General features: G+C 34.6%; 1 protein-coding gene across 1 annotated transcript; it reads left to right on the top strand.

Moving 5' to 3' along the window:
• The first annotated feature begins 12141 nt into the window (after positions 1-12141).
• Positions 12142-17395, top strand: LOC131990743 (uncharacterized). Its single transcript, XM_059355857.1, has 7 exons — positions 12142-12193; positions 12659-12991; positions 13143-13415; positions 13517-13648; positions 15795-15890; positions 15989-16017; positions 17245-17395. The coding sequence occupies exons 1-7, from the start codon at positions 12142-12144 to the stop codon at positions 17308-17310; spliced, it is 981 nt and encodes a 326-aa protein (XP_059211840.1). The 3' UTR covers positions 17311-17395.
• Positions 17396-18901: the final 1506 nt, after the last annotated feature.

Raw genomic sequence — 18901 nt, 5'->3', positions numbered from 1 at the left:
ATTTTCTATATTAAGCAGGTAAAAGTTGCATTTAGATTAAACAATCATCAGGAGGAACGTCCAGACTTTTTGTAGATAAAATCTTATCTTGTTCCCATTTCTTCTTAATTTCTGCAGGAATTCTTCAGGAAGTTCACTTACATTAAAACATTTTTAATTTAATGCAACATAAAAACTGTTTTATTACATTAAATCCGATACAGAATTCCTTTGTAATTTATTATGACACAATTACCAAAAAAGACACACAAAAAAAAGACTCAAAATGACCAAAAACCCCCACTAAATTACTAAAAAAAAGACACAATTACCAAAAAAAGACTCAAACATATTTAAAAAGACACAACATTAAAAATTTAAAAAATACTTAAAAAAGACACAAAATGATCAAAAAAGACACAAAATTATTATTTTTAAAAAGACAAAATTACCAAAAAAATACACAAAATGACTAAAAAAGACACAAAATTACCACAAAAAAAGAGGATCTGATGCAACTTTTTTAACTTTTGTCTTGTTTAAAAAAGGCTGAAGGGAAGTTTGGAAGTTGTTTTACTGTTCAGTCCGCAGTGTCAGATTTCATCTTAATTTCTGCAGGAATTCTTCAGGAAGTTTACTTACATTAACAGTTTTATTTTAACTGTTTTATTACATTAAATCCGATTCAGATTTCCTTTGTAATTTATTATGTACTTCCATGCATGATAAAATAATGTTTCCCCTAAAAACATTCCTCACCAAAACAATGCCAAAGTCAATAATAAATAAGTAAAATGATTAATAGAGAGAAAAAAAAGTAATGGTTTCTAATGTGTATACAGCACATCCAGTCTGCAAAGTGGACTTCAGTAAATTATAAATAAACAAATTTGAATGTCCCTTAAGTGCATTTTCATTAAGTACTATTACGATTGATTGGGCTTAATCAGTGGTTTAATCAAACACTCAAACAAAGCAGTTCAATTTGTTAAAAAGCTGCATGATTATGCCACAAAACTGCCTCCAAGGTTAGGGCAAAAACTTGTTGTTATAAAAGAGAGTTTAAAAAGTAAAATAAATGCATGTGATACAATGGTGTGAGTTTCAGAAGTGACAATTACGTAGGTCAAATAAAAACACACGGAAGAGTGTTTTTTTCCTTCTTTATACCCAGTTTCTTTGATTCCCTCTTTGTTTTCACACACTATAACAGGGGTCTCAAACTCAAATTACCTGGGGGCCTCTGGGGGCAGTAAAAAAATGACCAAAAAAAGACACAAAATTACTTTAAAAAAAAGACACAAAATTATAAAAAAAAAGACACAAAATTATTTAAAAAGACACAAAATTATTTAAAAAAGACACAAAATTATTTTAAAAAAGACACAAAATTATTTACAAAAGACACAAAATTATTTAAAAAAGGACACAAAATTATTTAAAAAAGGACACAAAATTATTTAAAAAAGGACACAAAATTATTTAAAAAGACACAAAATTATTTAAAAAAGACACAAAATTATTTTAAAAAAGACACAAAATTATTTACAAAAGACACAAAATTATTTAAAAAAGGACACAAAATTATTTAAAAAGACACAAAATAATTAAAAAAAAGACACAAAATTATTTAAAAAGACACAAAATGACCCCAAAAAAGGACACAAAATGACCAAAAAAATACACATAATTATTACAAAGACACAAAATGACCAAAAAAATACACATAATTATTACAAAGACACAAAATGACCAAAAAAAGACACAGTTATTTTAAAAAAACAACACAAAATTATTGAAAAAGACACAAAATAATTTTAAAAAGACACAAAATGACCAAAAGAAGACACAAAATTATTTTAAAAAGACACAGAATTAACAAAAAAAGTAATTAAAGGGACCTTCCTCACACAACACGGTAAAGTGCCATTCATATAAAACTCACATTAAACTTTCATATCAAGGTGGGGGCCACAAAATATCATCACGAGGGCCACAATTGGCCCGCGGGCCTCCAGTTTGAGACCCATGCTGTTTAACATCACTTTTGCCTTGGCCTAGTTTAGAGAGCGCCATTAAACGACACACGTTTATAGCATCTCATTCAATGGGATGGTAACAACCTACTGGCCTACCAGCAGGCGGACCAGACCCCAATTCACCTTATTTTGGCCTGATAACTGCAGATAAACGGTCATTTAATCTTCTGATTACGTCTGTATCAGGTGGCTCTTTGCTATTAAGACTCATTAGTCTTGATTCACATCTGCAACACTTTAAAAACCAAACAAGAATAGTAGAGTTCAGTTAAGGAAAGACATTTGGCATTTGATCCGGTGTTTTAGCCGATACTGATCCATTAAAACAAGCCCTGATACCAAACCTCAGGATGGGTCCTGGAACTCTCTACAAACAGCATAAAACAGGCCAAGAAACCTGTTCAGTGCACCAACAGCATGAATAAAACACAGTTAAGATACCGTAAAGCAGGGGTCTCAAACTCTAATTACCTGGGGGCCGCTGGAGGCAGTATCAAAATGACCAAAAAAAGACACAAAATTACTAAAAAAGACACAAAATGACTGAAAAAACACTAAATTACTTTAAAAAGACACAAAATGACCAAAAAGAGACGAAATGACCAAAAAATACACAGAATTACTTAAAAAAGACACAAAATTACCCAAAAAAAGACACAAAATGACAAAAAAAAACTAAATTACTTAAGACACAGAATGACCAAAAAAAAGACACAAAATTACTTTAAAAAGACACAAAATGACCAAAAAAGACAAATTATTGAAAAAACACTAGATTACTTTAAAAAGACACAAAATGACCAAAAAAAGACACAAAATGACCAAAAAAACTAAATTACTTAAGACACAAAATGACCAAAAAAAAAGACACAAAATTACTTTAAAAAGACACAAAATGACCAAAAAAGACACAAATTATTGAAAAAACACTAGATTACTTTAAAAAGACACAAAATGACAACAAAAAAAGACACAAAATTACTTTAAAAAGAAAAATGACACAAAATGACAAAAAAAAAGACACAAAATGACTGAAAAAACACGAGAAAGGTATTACTACAAAATTACCAAAACAAGGACACACAATTACTAAAAGAAAAGACACAAAATTACAAAAAAAAAACCCACACACTATATATATATTTTTTAAAAAGACACATAATTACCCCAAAAAGACTATAGACTATATATATATATAGACAATGACATGACATAACATTTCCACTACTTCCGGTAACAACGACACGGCAGATAATAAAAGTTTCTGCCTGAATCAGTTTCTGTCCTTTAAAAGTCAAAGAGTTTTGTGCCTGCAGCCTCAGGTACAGTCTGGGGTTAAAGCTTAACTGTTTTTCTCTTGCACTGGACTGTAAAATTGTAAATTTGCAAACTGCAAACACGTGTGAATCATTAAATCTCTCTTTAACAGTCGAATGTGTGTGTGTGTGTGTGTGTGTGTGAATTCCCTCCAGCAGAAAGAAAGTCTGAGTTGATTAAGCTGCAGCGATAATTCACCGTAACGTTTGATTCATTCTGAGGAGAGCAGCCAGGTTCATACGATGAGTCACGTCTGACAAATTAAAACGACGTTTAATGTTCAGAGATTACTTTCATGCTGTTCCCACATAATAATATATAATAATAACACTTTGTTCTTCATGACCGATCACAATCTGTGTCCTCGTTTCACCCTTTGTGTCAAATAATTCAACTATTTATTATGAGAAACACAGAAAACTTCAGCAAAGGTAGAAAATAACTAATCATCACTGACAGAAATCACAATATTAGTTGTAATCTTGCATTTTAATAACCTCAATAAACTAAATAAAAAGACAGTTTGATGGAATGTATTTATTTATTTGCATTTCTAAATTATAACATTTGATTTTAAAATTGTTTTTGGGGGCTTTTTTGTCACTTTTTTTGCATGTGTGTCTGCTTTTTCCAAAGCCCCAAAATATGGAACTTCATATTTCCAAACATCCCCTGATTTTCCTTCTTATTCCATTAATGTAAAAAGGTGGTTTATAGTCAATACTATATAGTACTTTGAACAATATAGTATTTTATAGGTGTTTGTTGTATTGTGTGCAGGGGCTGGAAAGAGTACCAAAAAATCTACTCAAGTAAAAGTACTGTTACTTTATAAAAGTTACTTAGTTACTTATTTTGGGTGAGAGGGGGGTATAATCTCTGTCCATGCATACACAAAGCTCAAACTCACGTTTTTATTAAAGAAAACATAGATTACAATGAACTTGAGTACATGCAACTTAAGTTGCACTGACGCACCGACCTGTATAATCAGGTGTACAGAGAAACACATGTATCAAAAACGTTGTGGGAAAGACAAAAAGTGAGTAAAAACACCCTAAATATGTTTAGAACTACAAGTGCACTGTCTTCTGTTATAATTCCAACCCTCCTTGTAGAACCTGATAATGTAAAAACCCCGATAATGTAATAAAAATCTGCACTTGAGTCCATTGAAAATGTAATAAAACCTGATAATGTAATAACTCCCCGATAATGTAATAAAAAAATCTACACTTGAGTCCATTGAAAATGTAATAAAACCTGATGATGTAATAATCCCGATGATGTAATAAAAAATCTACACTTGAGTCCATTGAAAATGTAATAAAACCTGATAATGTAATAACCCCGATGATGTAATAAAATGTAATAAAACCCGATAATGTAATAAAAATCTGCACTTGAGTCCATTGAAAATGTAATAAAACCTGATAATGTAATAACTCCCCGATAATGTAATAAAAAAATCTACACTTGAGTCCATTGAAAATGTAATAAAACCTCATGATGTAATAACCCCGATGATGTAATAAAAAATCTACACTTGAGTCCATTGAAAATTTAATAAAACCTGATAATGTAATAACCCCGATGATGTAATAAAATGTAATAAAACCTGATAATGTAATAACCCCGATAATGTAATAAAAATCTACACTTGAGTCCATTGAAAATGTAATAAAACCTGATAATGTAATAACCCCGATAATGTAATAAAAAATCTACAATTGAGTCCATTGAAAATGTAATAAAAACTGATAATGTAATAACTTCCCGATAATGTAATAAAAATCTACACTTGAGTCCATTGAAAATGTAATAAAACCTGATAATGTAATAACTCCCCGATAATGTAATAAAAAATCTACACTTGAGTCCATTGAAAATGTAATAAAACCTGATAATGTAATAACTCCCCGTTAATGTAATAAAAATCTACACTTGAGTCCATTGAAAATGTAATAAAACCTGATAATGTAATAACTTCCCAATAATGTAATAAAGTGCATTTCCCAATAATGTAATAGACTTTTTACCAATAATGTAATAAAGTGTAACACCAAGCACCTTTAGATTTCAAGAAGCTGTTGAATGCATTTGTGTGTTGTCATGGATACCTCGTTTGTGAAAAACAGATGAAAAACGGGTCAAAAGTTAATAAACATTCAACTTTGACCTGTTGGTGGCGCTAGAGTTCTTGAGCTAGAGTTCCTACACAGTATCACCACTTGAACCCAAGTAATGGGTGGTCTGCTGTTCAATTATTACAATATTGGGGAATTATTACATTATCAGTACTTGCGAAATGAAGGCTAACCTGATAAAGTAATAACCTCCCATTAATGTAATTCTTTATTACATTATTGGTAAAAAAAAAAAGTGTATTACATTATCGGGAAGTTATTGCATTATCAGGTTTTATTACATTTTCAATGGACTCAAGTGCAGATTTTTGTTACATTATCGAGGTTATTACATTATCGGGAATTTATTACATTATCAAGTTCTACAAGGACCCAAAAGAGACAGTAAACCAGCCAGCGGCATCTTCGCACATGTGCAATTTGCAGACTGGACGCTGAGGGGTTAACGTCCCCTCCGGCTCTGTGACTGCAGCTGGGAGAGACTGCTGCAGGAGGACTGTTCCGCTCGTGAGTGCCGGCAGCCCCCGCGGCTCGTTAAGTAAAGTAAGAACGAGTCTTCAAAAGCCTCCAATAACCAACCTGGTCTCACAGGAATCCGTGAAATAGCCACGGATTCGCTTAACTCAAAATCCGTGGAATAGCCACGGAATCACTCAAATTTCCGTGAAACTGACAAGGATTTCGCTACAATGCAAGTTAATGACAGTCATATCCCGTGGCTATTCCAACATACAAAGTGATTATGTACATTCACTGAGTGAAGATTTAGAAAATAAAACATATATTTCTCCCTAGAAATGTGATCAAAATCCATTTTTATGCAGAAATTAAGTCAAAATATTGATTTTTTTCACTAAAAATGAGATAACTGTCCGCCATGTTTTTTGTTCTGACCGCCGGGACCTTGAAAGTCACGTGACTTGGAACAAAGCAATAGGAACAAATATCCATGGAATAGCCACGGGATATGACTGGATTTTTTCTGTTTAATTTAATGTAAAAAAGTGAAAAGAAATATTAAATTAAATTAAATTAAACCTGTAAAACATGTCAGCAAAATGAAACAAAAACACTTACCATCATATTAAAATACAATAAAAACCTTAGTTATTTTACAGTTATATATTTTTAAATGCAGAAATTATCCATTTAAAAAAAAAAAGATCTGTAAAATAACTTACAGTTTGTTCCTGTTACATTACAACTTAAAACTTTTCTCACCTGCAGTCAGTTCAGATCTCAGCAGCTGGATTTTAATTTCAATTATCAAGAAAAGAGAATTAAACTTTCGTTAGCACCATTAAATCGTCTTCCAGTCTGTTGAGCACTTTAAAACATTATTAAAAACCTATTTATTCTCCTTGGCGTTCAGTCCCAGCTAGGCAAGAATCCTCGGCTTTCTTTTTTACTTTTTTACCCTTTTATTTGTCTTCTTTATCTCTAACACTGTTTTGGATTGAGTTTTTATTACTATTTTCTTCTATTTTATTTTACTGTTTTTACTGTTTTTAGTATTTTATTGTTTTCATTGTTTTTATTGTTTTTATTTATACCTATTTGTGTATGATTTATTCTATTTTAATAACTGTACAGCACTTTGGTCAACTGAGGTTGTTTTTAAATGTGCTCTATAAATAAACTTTGACTTGACTTCCAGCTGCAGATTTCAGATCTGACTTTTTATTTACTGCTGCAGCAGCTTGAGCTCAGTGTAACGTCTCTGTGTGCAGAAGAATTATTTAAATCTACTATTTGGGGATATGTTTGTGTTTAAAGTCAGTAAGAGTCTTCTCCTTATTCTGTCTGATAACAATATAATCTGTAAATAAATGAATGTTCACCACTAATTCTACATTGTGTTTTGTGATTCCTTCATGTGCTCACAGTGTAATAATTTAAAATAAGTTTTAACTGTTTTAACTGTTTTTTTTAAACTAGTCTCAGTGGCTCCAAACCTTCCAGAGTTCATTAGCGTCTCTTTGTCCTAATAATGTGGACTGTCTGTTCCTGTGAGCCTTGTGGGTTTCTGATGTTTATCTGCTTTTTATTATAGAGTAAAACCTCCAGACCACTCAAAGCCCTTTACACCAGTAGTTCTCAACCTTTTTGAGTCGCGACCCCCAATTTAACATGCATGTTGTCCGCGACCCCCGCTCACTGAACACAATCTCACACGCACAGTTCAGATCACCATCATCAAATGACTAAAAAAAGACACAAAGTGATCAAAAAAAGACACAAAATGACTATAAGAAGACACAAAATGACTAAAAAAAGACACAAAATGACTAAAAAAGACACAAATTGACCACAAAATGATAAAAAAAAAGACACAAAATGACTATAATAAGACACAAATTGACCACAAAATGATAAAAAAAAAATACACAAAATGACTATAAAAAGACACAAAATGATAAAAAAGACACAAAATGACAAAAAAAAAGACAAAATGACAAAATGACAAAAAAAGACACAAATTGACCAAAAAAAGGAAACAAAATGACTAAAAAAAGACACAAAATGACTAAAAAAGACACAAATTGACCACAAAATGATAAAAAAAAAAGACACAAAATGACTATAAAAAGACACAAATTGACCACAAAATGATAAAAAAAAGACACAAAATGACTATAAAAAGACACAAAATGATAAAAAAGACACAAAATGACTAAAAAAAAGACAAAATGACAAAAAAAGACACAAATTGACCAAAAAAAGGAAACAAAATGACTAAAAAAAGACACAAAATGATTAAAAAAGACACAAATTGTGCACAAAATGATAAAAAAAAGACACAAAATGATAAAAAAAGACACAAATTGACTATAAAAAGACACAAAATGATAAAAAAAGACACAAAATTACTAAAAAAAGACAAAATGACAAAAAAAGACACAAAATGACAAAAAAAGACACAAATTGACCAAAAAAAGGAAACAAAATGACCAAAAAAAATACACAAAATTACCAAAAAAGACACAAAATTACCAAAAAGACTAAAACACATGAACACTTTAACACAGTGGAGACAGAGCTGACTTCCAAAATGATTTGGCGACCCCCAGAAATCATCTCGCGACCCCAACTGGGGTCCCGACCCCAAGGTTGAGAATAGCTGCTTTACACTACACTGCTCTATAAAACCTAACTGCAGTAACTACGCAAAAGGTAAAACTGAGAAAAACTGCTTTAAAGTTTGTTAAAGTGTTTTAACTGGCCAGCCAAATGGGTTATAGGTAGATAAGTGATATGACACTTATTTCTACATGTATTGATGATGTCATTTTTATGCTAAAAAATCATGATTTATTTGAATTTTGACCCCCAAAACGTAGTTACTGCATTGCTGCAAAAGGTTCTAATAGTAGAGCGCAAACAGAGTTCAGTTACTACAATGTTGTTGTCTTCTTTCAGCTTTTATATTTTGTTTTTTTTTCCAAATTGATTTTGTTATCAGTGTGTTTAAAAGTGTTTAACAACTTTATTCTATTATGTGCGAATTTCAGACTTAATATTATAAAGAAATGTTATATTTTAGTCTTAATATACTTTTATCTCACTTTTTTATTTCATCACTATGTAGATAATAATTTCCCTTTCAAATAAACCTAATTTCTATTATTTTTTGTTTATATGAGTATATATATATATATATATATATATATATATATATATATATATATATATATATATATATATATATATATATATATATATATATATATATATATATTCAAAGCAGACACTGAGTTGGATTTTGTGGTTTTTATATAAATATTTCTCTGAAAAAAAATCTAAAACTTTGTCACAAGATAAAACAGACATCAAGGAGTTCATTTTTAGTTATAACTCATTTTCGACCAAAATGTAGTTACTGCAGTTAGTCTTTGTAGGGCGGTATAGGCTGCGCTCATTCACCCGTTCACACTCACATTCATACTGGTGGCCGAGGCTACCAGGGCACACTGGTGCCACCTGCCCAGGCGGCAACCTCCTGGTCTGAACAAGGAGGCCAACCAGGAAGTGCCTAAAATTGCATTCTACTGAAAATTCCAGCAGGGGGCGCTAAGTTTGGCTGCAAAAACATTTCTGTCCATTCATTTCAATGCAAAATTCGAAAACTCCTCCACTTGATTTATTAACTCAGAAATGTTTTTTCAGGACAACACTATGGTCTCAATCACCACTAAAAAATCTTCTTCAAGATAATTTGATGTCAATAGTAGATAAAGAATCGTATGATTTGGGGCGGGGCTACCTTTGATTGACAGGTCACTAACAAGACGAGCTGTCATCAGGAGAGAAGCAGAATAATGCGTATCCACGGCAACGCCTCAATAAAGTTATATTTTACGTTATATAGTGTCAAGTGAGTTGAGATCTCTACTGGCCACACACACAGCTAAGTGGTATGAAACTGGAAATCAGGGACAGCAGAGTAACAACAGTTGGCGACAGTAGGGCGCTTTCCTGATAAATAATGTGAGGCACGAATGGCACTGTAATGATTGATGTTGATCTAGTATGATTTAGTATGATTATTGTGAAAAAGATGCTAATGAAAAGTTGATGATGATTGTAAGTAAAATGATGACTTACAATGTTGATGTGATTTGATGGAAAAACTGTGTAATGAATGCAATAGGGTCAGTATAGGTCAGTTTGTATCAGTATGTGTGGTAACCGGATTGATCGTTGGACATTTTGTAATAAGGTGATTGAGACAGGGCGAAGCCAGTAGACAAAGGGGAACTCAAAAGAGGAAGGATCGAGCCGAGACATGGTGTACGTGCGGAACGTGTTGGGCCGAAGGAGACAGGTGAAGAAGAGGTGAGAGGGACGGTCCAAACTATAACAAAAGGACGTTTAGCGGTTTGGTCTCATAACTTTGACCCTTTCACTGTATTTTCACTTAATGACAGTTTATTTGAACGTTTTGTTCATTAAATGTCTTGTTCAGTGTTTGGTTGGACTAACAGACACTCCAAGGAGTCGCTGCTCAGTTTTCTGAGGTAAGTAACGTGCGTTTTTGTCTTTGTTTTTTTGCTAGCCAAAACTAACATCCCAGTTAATGCTAACATGAATTAGCAGCAGCTTCTCTCAGTCAGGTTGAGGTGTAGAGAGGCTGTAGTCAGTGATCAGATCCCTCTCCTCCTCCACAGTCCAGATATGGTCTGCTTCCTGTATCGGAAACAAGATGGCGACGAGTGTAACGCTGAATCGATGCTTCCAACGGGCCACAAACCAACTGGTGACGTCACGGTGACTACGTCCTTTATTTGTATACAGTCTATGCACCTGCCACCATTGAGAATTCATTCATACACCGATGAGCATCAGGAGCTATTTAGGGTTCAGTATCTTGCCCGAGGAGACTACGACATGTAGACTCCCACGGTCAGGGATCGAGTCAGTGACCGCTCTACCAACTGAGCCACAACCGCTACCCACATTCTCACCAAATCACTTCTCCTTTCTTAAAAAAACTGATGCAATGATGCAAAGAGGAACCAACAGGTCTCAGACCAGCGAAACCTCATCTTATGTGTGTTCTCTCCCTCTGCAGCAGCAAGTCTTAGTGGTTACAAGTGTTACTACTTTAAATTTTTAAAAGTCCATCTAGGATATTCATATTTATTGATTGCTCAATGAATTCAAATATGTATTTAAATTTGTATTTATTGACATATATTTGAAAATGAATTAATCTGATGTGTTAAATTTTAAATTGTAATCCAAGTTATTCAGATGTAAATAATATATATATATGTATATATATATATATATATATATATATATATATATATATATATATATAAAATCAATATTTTGACTTTGTTTCTGCATACAAATGAAGAAATATGGAGAAATATATGTTTTATTTTCTAAATATTCACTCAGTGTCAAACGTCACCATGGATCCTGTCTCTTTTCTAATAAAAACTGTCTAAAAAAAAACCCTGCATTTCTGCAAACCTTTATCTCAACTAACAATCTTCACACCTTCCACTTCCTCTGTCCAGCTCTTCTTTTTATAACCGTGCAACTAAACATGATTTCAAGTACACAGCAAAAACTGGAGTGTTGAAATTTCAGGGTTAAACATGTCAGAGTTGATTTCCACTCTCAAAGTGTCATTTTAACACATTCTGTCTGGATGTGTCTGGTCCTTAAAATAAATGCTGTTTTTGAAAATGTATTTTTCTTAGAATTAATTATTCTGTCATTTTAATTGTTGTATTAGTTATTATTTTTTAAACTATGTAGTGTTAATTTAACCCAGTTTAGTGAGTTAAAAAGTAACTCTTGGCACAATGTTAAATAATTAACTATTTTGAAAATGTTGATTTAACTCTGTAGAGTGTGGATCTATATAAACCCTCAAAAAGTGTTAAAATTGACTCTGTTGGAGTTGATTCAACACTGTAGAAATTGTGGCCAGTGTCGTAATTCCAACAAACATGACAACAGCAACAAACAAAACAAAGGCAACAGATCAAAGTTTGATAAGTGACAATAATAGACACAATTCTGAAGAAGTCACTCAATGACGAAGTTCACAGTTTGTCCACCACAGAAAAAAACCCCAAATAAAGCTCAAGATCGGAGACTCAGAGCTCAGAGTGTGAAAAGCGGAGAGACGGAGAAGAACGATGACACGGATCAACATGTTGTTATATCTGATTCTGCTGCTTCAGTTTACAGGTAAGGGCAAGTTAAATTATATTACTAATCACTTTAGAAAATTACTTTCGTCAGCTCAGACAGTCAAGTGAATACCAAAAGAGAGAAAATGAGGAAGTGACAATAGAGGAACTACATTTCTTTAAGATGAACTAGTTTAGAGAGTTAAAAGAAGCAGAGAGACAGAGAGGCACGATGGCTGAACTCAGATGGTCTTTTTGTCTGATACTGCTGCTTCAGTTTACAGGTAAGGACTCATAGAATATGTATATGAATGATGGAAACATTAAAACAAGAGCTAGTTTATTACTATCTTTAATGTAACATACAGCCAGGAAGTGTCTTTTTGCAGCGAGGTGAGTTTAGTGAACTCTTCTAAAGCAATGATGAGGCATACTTTTATTTTTTTTTATTGAAATTGTATCTTAAATGATCTTCCCTCTGATGGTACTCGTACTTTTCTTTATTTCTCTGTCATCTTCTCAGCAGCTGTAACTGGACAGCGTTACCTCTACTTGACTGTCAGAGTTGGAGATGACGTCACTTTGCCTTGTGAAAGTCTGATAGCGGATCAGAATAACTGTGAGAACACTACATGGCTCTATGGTCATCCAGGAAGCAGAACAGTAGCTCTGGTTAGAGGAGGTCAGCTTGTTGAAGCAGCCAGAGCTAAATCAGACAGACTGAGTTTCTCAGAGAAATGTTCTCTGGTGATAAAGAAGGTCACAGAGGACGATGCTGGTTATTATGTCTGCAGACAGATCAGATCAGGACAACAACAAGGTGAAGATGCTGTGGTTCTCCTGTCTGTTGTTACCAGTGAGTATTTACATCATAATGATTTCAGATAAAACTGTTCTCTCGTTGGAACAATATACTGAAAGATTGCATTTAATATTATTACAGTGTTTACGTTGATTTTCTCATTAATTATTTTGTCTTTGTCTCTGAATATCTCCATCTTCACCAGTGACTGAACAGAAAGACACTGATGTGACATTCAGATGCTCCATGAAGTCGTCTTATGGATGTAGACACACAGTGAAGTGGCTGTTTCAGGGTCAAGCTGTGGATAAAAACAACCCACAACTGAAGACATCACAGTCTAACTGCTCCGCCTCTGTAACCTTTCCTACTTCTCACTCTGGTTACACATCAAGGTATAACTCTTTTAACTGTGAAGTGACTGGTGGTAACACTCGTGAGGTGAAGCTGTTTTCCTTCAGCCCTCCTCAGTCCTCAGGTGAGAACATGCTGAGCTGTGTAAAGTGATTTTATCATGATGTAAATAATCACTCAAGATATTTATCATAACAGTGTGTTGAGTTGTATTCTTCTGTTCAGGTGAGGACACAACAACAACAACAACAACAATAACAACAACAACAACAACAGCAACAACAACAGCAGCAACAACAACAACAGCAGCAGCAACAAGTGAAATGCCACCAACAACTGGAAACAACCAACCACAAAGTACTGTCATCTCTTTCTCTTCTCATGTTTATGATTTTTTTGTTTAATTCATGGGGGGAATAGAAAGTGTTCAGGTAGATGATTATTGATTTATTTTTGAAGAACTCAGAAACATGAATAATGTTGAAATCACATGAACACTTTTAAAAAGATGAAATCTGTTTGCACTGATGTAGTCGAACATTTAGCTGTAACAAATGAAACTGAAGTTTATTTATGATCTCTCTCAATTTTATTTTATTTCAATTCAGTAAGGCTTTATTGTCACGAAAGTTAAAAAAAACTTGCTCTCTGTCCCTCTCCCCCCTCTCTCTCTCTCTTTATCTCTCTCTCACTCTGTCTCGCTTTCGCTCACTCTGACTCTCTCGCTCTCTCTCTCTGGCTTGCTGTCTCTCGCTCTCTCGCTCTCTCGATCTCTCGCTCTCTCGCGCTCTCTCTCACTCTCTGTCCAGCCCTCTTTCGCTCTTTCTAGCTCTCTCACTCTCTCACTCCCTCTCTCTCCGTCACGCTCTCACTCTCTATCGCTCTCCTGCCAGTCTGTGTTCACTCAGTCTGTTTCCACAGCCGGCCTGTGTTCACTCAGTCTGTTTCCACAGCCAGTCTGTGTTCACTCAGTCTGTTTCTACAGCCAGTCTGTGTTCACTCAGTCTGTTTCTACAGCCAGCCTGTGTTCACTCAGTCTGGACTTTGTCAGGGTTCGTCTCAGCTGTGGATCCGTCACCGTGCTCAGATAATCTGCTGTGGTGTCCTGTCGGTTCAGATCCAAGTAGCACTGCATTTTGCTCTGTGTTTTGGTTTGTGTTTGCCAATAGGTGATGTAGTCTTGTTGTAGCTGTTTTGTAATGTGCTTGGCTCTGATTGGTGCAGTGCTCTGTCCCTGGGCTGTGCCTGTAGTGCAGGTTTGTGACCTCAGCCTCAGGACCAGCTGGCTCAGGGGGCTCCTGCTGCTCATCTCCTGGTATTGCAGGGCTTGGAAATGATATGAGAGGGGGTCACTTAGTTTTAGATGTGTCCAAAAGTGAATTGCTCTTTTTGGTATTTTGATTATTAGTGGGTATTTGCCTAATTCTGCCCTGCATGCATTGTTTGTAGCCTTCCTCTGGACATGTAGAAGGATTTTACAGAACTCTGCATGCAGGGTCTCAATGGGGTGTTTGTCCCACTGAGTAAATTCTTGTTTTGTAAGTGGACCCCACACCTCACTGCCATGACGTGCAATTGGTTCAATAACACATTCAATTAATGTTAGCCAAATTCAAATTGTTACTCAGTTTGTATATTTTTTTTTATAGCATAGAAAGCCTGGCGTGCTTTCTCTCTCAGCTCATGAACTGAATCCTAAAAGTGTCCAGTTGAACTTAATTTTATTCCTAGAGAAGTATAATGTGTGCAGTACTCGACCTTCTGTGGACCAATGGAGAACTTGGGGAGTTCTCTCTCACTCTATAGCTCTCTGGCTCTCGCTCTACCTCTCTCGCTCTCGCTCACTCTCACTCTCTCGATATCGCTCCTGCTCCCTCGCTCTCTCTCTCTGTCTTACTGTCTCTCCATCTCTCGCTCTCTTGCTCTCTCTCACTCTTTCGCTTGCTCTATTACTCTCTCTCGCTCTCTCTCGCTCTCTCTAGCTCTCTCTTTCTCTGTCTTGTTCCCACTCTCTATCGCTCTCCTGCTCTCTCGCTCGCTCTCTCGCTTGCTCTCTCTCTCTCTGTCACACTCTCTCTCTCCCGATCTCTCGCTCTTTTGCATTTTTGCTCACTCTCTCACTCTTTCGCTTGCTCTATTGCTCACTCTCTGACCAACTCTCTTTCCCTTTCCTTCACTCCCTCTCTCTCTATCGCTCTCTCTAGCTCTCTCTCCCTCGCTCTCTCTCACTCACTCTTTCAATCTCTGTCTCGCTCTCACACGCTCTCTCGATTGCTCTCTCGTTCACTTACTCGCTCTCTCACGATCACTCGCTCTCTTGCTTGCTCTCTCGCTCACTCATTCGCTCGCTCACTCACTGGCTCTTGCTCTCTCTTTCACTCTCTCGCTCTGTCTCTTCCTGTCTCTGTTGCACTCTCGTTCTCGCTCTCTCTCTCTCTCTCTCTCTCTCGCTCTCTCTCTCTCAGTCTAAACTCTACAACTGATTTTTTTCTTTTCATTTCAGTCTCTCCAGCCCACTGGAGGTGGATTGTGGTGTCTGTGGGTTTAGCAGCACTCATCACATCTGTTGTGGCGGTCAACATCTGGATAAGAACTAAAGGTGAGAAGCTTTACATTAAATTTATTAACCAGAAGTTTTGATGAACGTGGATTTCCACTGTGGGAACTAAAGTCGACTCTTTCTCTTGTTTTTTTCAGAGAAGGAAACCCAGACGGATGAACTCGCTGTGAGTTTTTAACAACAACATAATGAAATATTTTTATAGTTGGCACAGGTGATAATATACTGCAGCTCATTACAACAACACAAACTACAGCAAATGGATCTGAATCAACGCCTCTGTGACACAGAGTCGATAAAACTGAACATGATGAGTTCCAGATTAAAGGGCTGGTTCACCGACATTACATCAGACAGGATTTTTAACTGAACCCTCTGAACCCCACCATCCTGAAACTGATGTTTTCTTTGAAAACTCGCCAAAAATACACAATTTATCTGAACAAGAAACTGTAAAAACAGGCATTATTGTCGAAATTTGAAATTCCAGCAGTCCTTGAACAGATAAAAGGATAAGATAGTTTCCGTTATGAAAAAGTTACTTGTCAAACTTGTCAAAATCACTTCATTTTATATTGTATTAATTTAACTTTTTATCTTATTTTTTTTAAAAAGTTAAGAAAAATAACTAGATTCTCTTAAAAACATTAAATTCTGCTCCTCAGCGACATTGTAAAGCCGTGATTGATTCTGCTGAGACGAACGGTCACGTGACAAATACTCACTGAAAATGTGTTTACACAGAGCTGAGGGGAGAGGACAAGAGAGGTTGGAAACACGTAAATAGTTTAATATGTACAATATGTGGAGACCAATTTTCTTATACAATATTTGTGAAAATTGTGGGCACTCGGAAAAGTGTTGTATATACAAATTTAATTTTATTCTGTTATTTCAAAAACTAGTGATCATATATATGTCATAATAACTGTGTTATTCAGCGCCAAATACATTTTTGAGTTGTTCACACTTACAGCCATGATTGTGCTGACTCCATAAAGCTGCAGGACTTTATTATGTTATTATTATTTTACTTGTATTATTCTATAATTAATGTTGTAGACCTGTCAGATTTATTACAACATGGCTTCATAAGAAGCTCAACAAAAGTTACCAAGTCATCCCCGTATATATATCTGCCGACATGTTGCGTTTACATGTTTGTTTATATGAGAAAGTCACCGACGTTTGAGCCAAACTGGAGCCATAAACAGAGCAGAGTATTTCACCGTGGGCGGGGCTCAGACAGCTCCTCCACACACACACAATAACAGTTCATTGATCTCTGACAAGGTGTGTTTGCATTATTATGCTATAATATTATTTCATCAGTGGCATTAAATCAGATTAAGTGGGACTAAAAAGTCTGATTGTGTCGTGTTGTGTTTCACAGGTGCGTTATGATGTCGATGATGACACAGTGAACTATGAAAACATCAGACCTGCTGAGGGAGTTTGACCAACACTTCTGCCTCCATCACACTCCACCGATCAACAAAGAAAGTAAACTTTTCTCACCTGCAGTCAGTTCAGAACTCAGCAGCTGGATTTTAACTTCATTTATCAAGAAAAGAGAATTTAACTCTTGTTAACTTCATTAAATCGTCTTCCAGCTGCAGATTTCAGAGCTGATTTTAACATTTACTGCTTGTTGTTGAAGCTGCAGCAGCTTGAGCTCAGTGTAATTTCTTTGTGTGCAGAAAAAAACATTTTAATACATTTTTTGCCATTGTTGTTGACATATTTTTGTAAACAAAAAAAAAATAGAACAGTTTGAATCTACTGTTTGGGATTTTTTTTTATGTGTTTAAAGTCAGTAAGAGTTTTCTCTTTATTCTGCCTGATAACAATATAATCTGTAAATAAATAATTGGTCTTGAATGTTAAACTACAGTGAATTCTATGTCTAAAAAATCCCCCCAAAAAATACACATTATATTGCTGAATGTAAAATTAAGTACATTTTCTGTTTAATGTAAAAAATAATGTGAAAAGAAATATTGAAGAAAACCCGTAAAACATTTAGCAGCAAAAATTGTAAAAAACAAAAACAAAATTTTAGTTATTCAACAGTTATATATTTTAAAATGTACAAAATAATCCATATTTTTTTAAAAGAAATTATCTGTAAAATAACTTACAGCTGTTTACTGTTATTTGTCAGTAAGATTTTTTTTTATATCTTTTTAAAAACATTTTTTACAGTGTAATTTCCCTCTTCACCTCTTGATAGAGTCACAACAAAGTGTTGTATATTTACATTCCATTTTATTCCAATTAAAAAAATTGTCAGAGCAATTCAACTTGTGTTTTGTCTGTGACTATGACTTATGAAAATGTGTTACACTTTACTTAACGCCAACAATGAAGCATCATGATTAGCTATACTGCATTATAGATGCGTCTATATGAACCTCACTTTACTTAAAGCATACATTGATCATTTATTTATACTTATGGCATCCTATGAGTCCTTATAACAATTGATTGTTGAGGTGTGTGTATAGAGGGGTATGAGTAGTTGTAATGTATTATAAGCCTCATCAGTCAGCCTGTAGTTTATAACCAGTCAAGAGCACTCATAAGACACTTGGATTTATAAGTCATTATAAGCTATATTTATAACTGTTGATATAGTGCATCATGAAGCTTTATATGTGTTTATGAGTGCAGTCATAATGCATTATGATTGATTATAATGAGCATTATAATTCACTATGAATGCGCTCATAATGCACTATAGATGTAGTCTTCATAGAAAGTGCTACCAAACATTTTAATCTTTGTAAATGTAACTATAGACAACATCTGTTCCTCTTTCCTCTGTTGTTATCAAACTATTAAGAGTGCAAAACTCCTCCTTAAAGCAAAGTACATTATCTATTTCCTGTGATCAGTAAAGTGTTGCTTTATGATTGTGGCTTTTTTCCATTTGAACTCTTATCATAGTGACTTTTGCAATTAAAAAAGTCTTCACTTATTTAGCTGTTTAATAAGTTTATTGACATTTTACCTCCTCTCAGTCGGCTCAGACTTTACTTGGATAAAAA

Source organism: Centropristis striata, chromosome 18 (genome assembly GCF_030273125.1).
Source record: "Centropristis striata isolate RG_2023a ecotype Rhode Island chromosome 18, C.striata_1.0, whole genome shotgun sequence".
NCBI classification, from domain to species: domain Eukaryota; kingdom Metazoa; phylum Chordata; class Actinopteri; order Perciformes; family Serranidae; genus Centropristis; species Centropristis striata.
The sequence above is the reverse complement of the archived record's forward strand: the minus strand, read 5'-3'. Positions and strand labels throughout refer to the sequence as shown.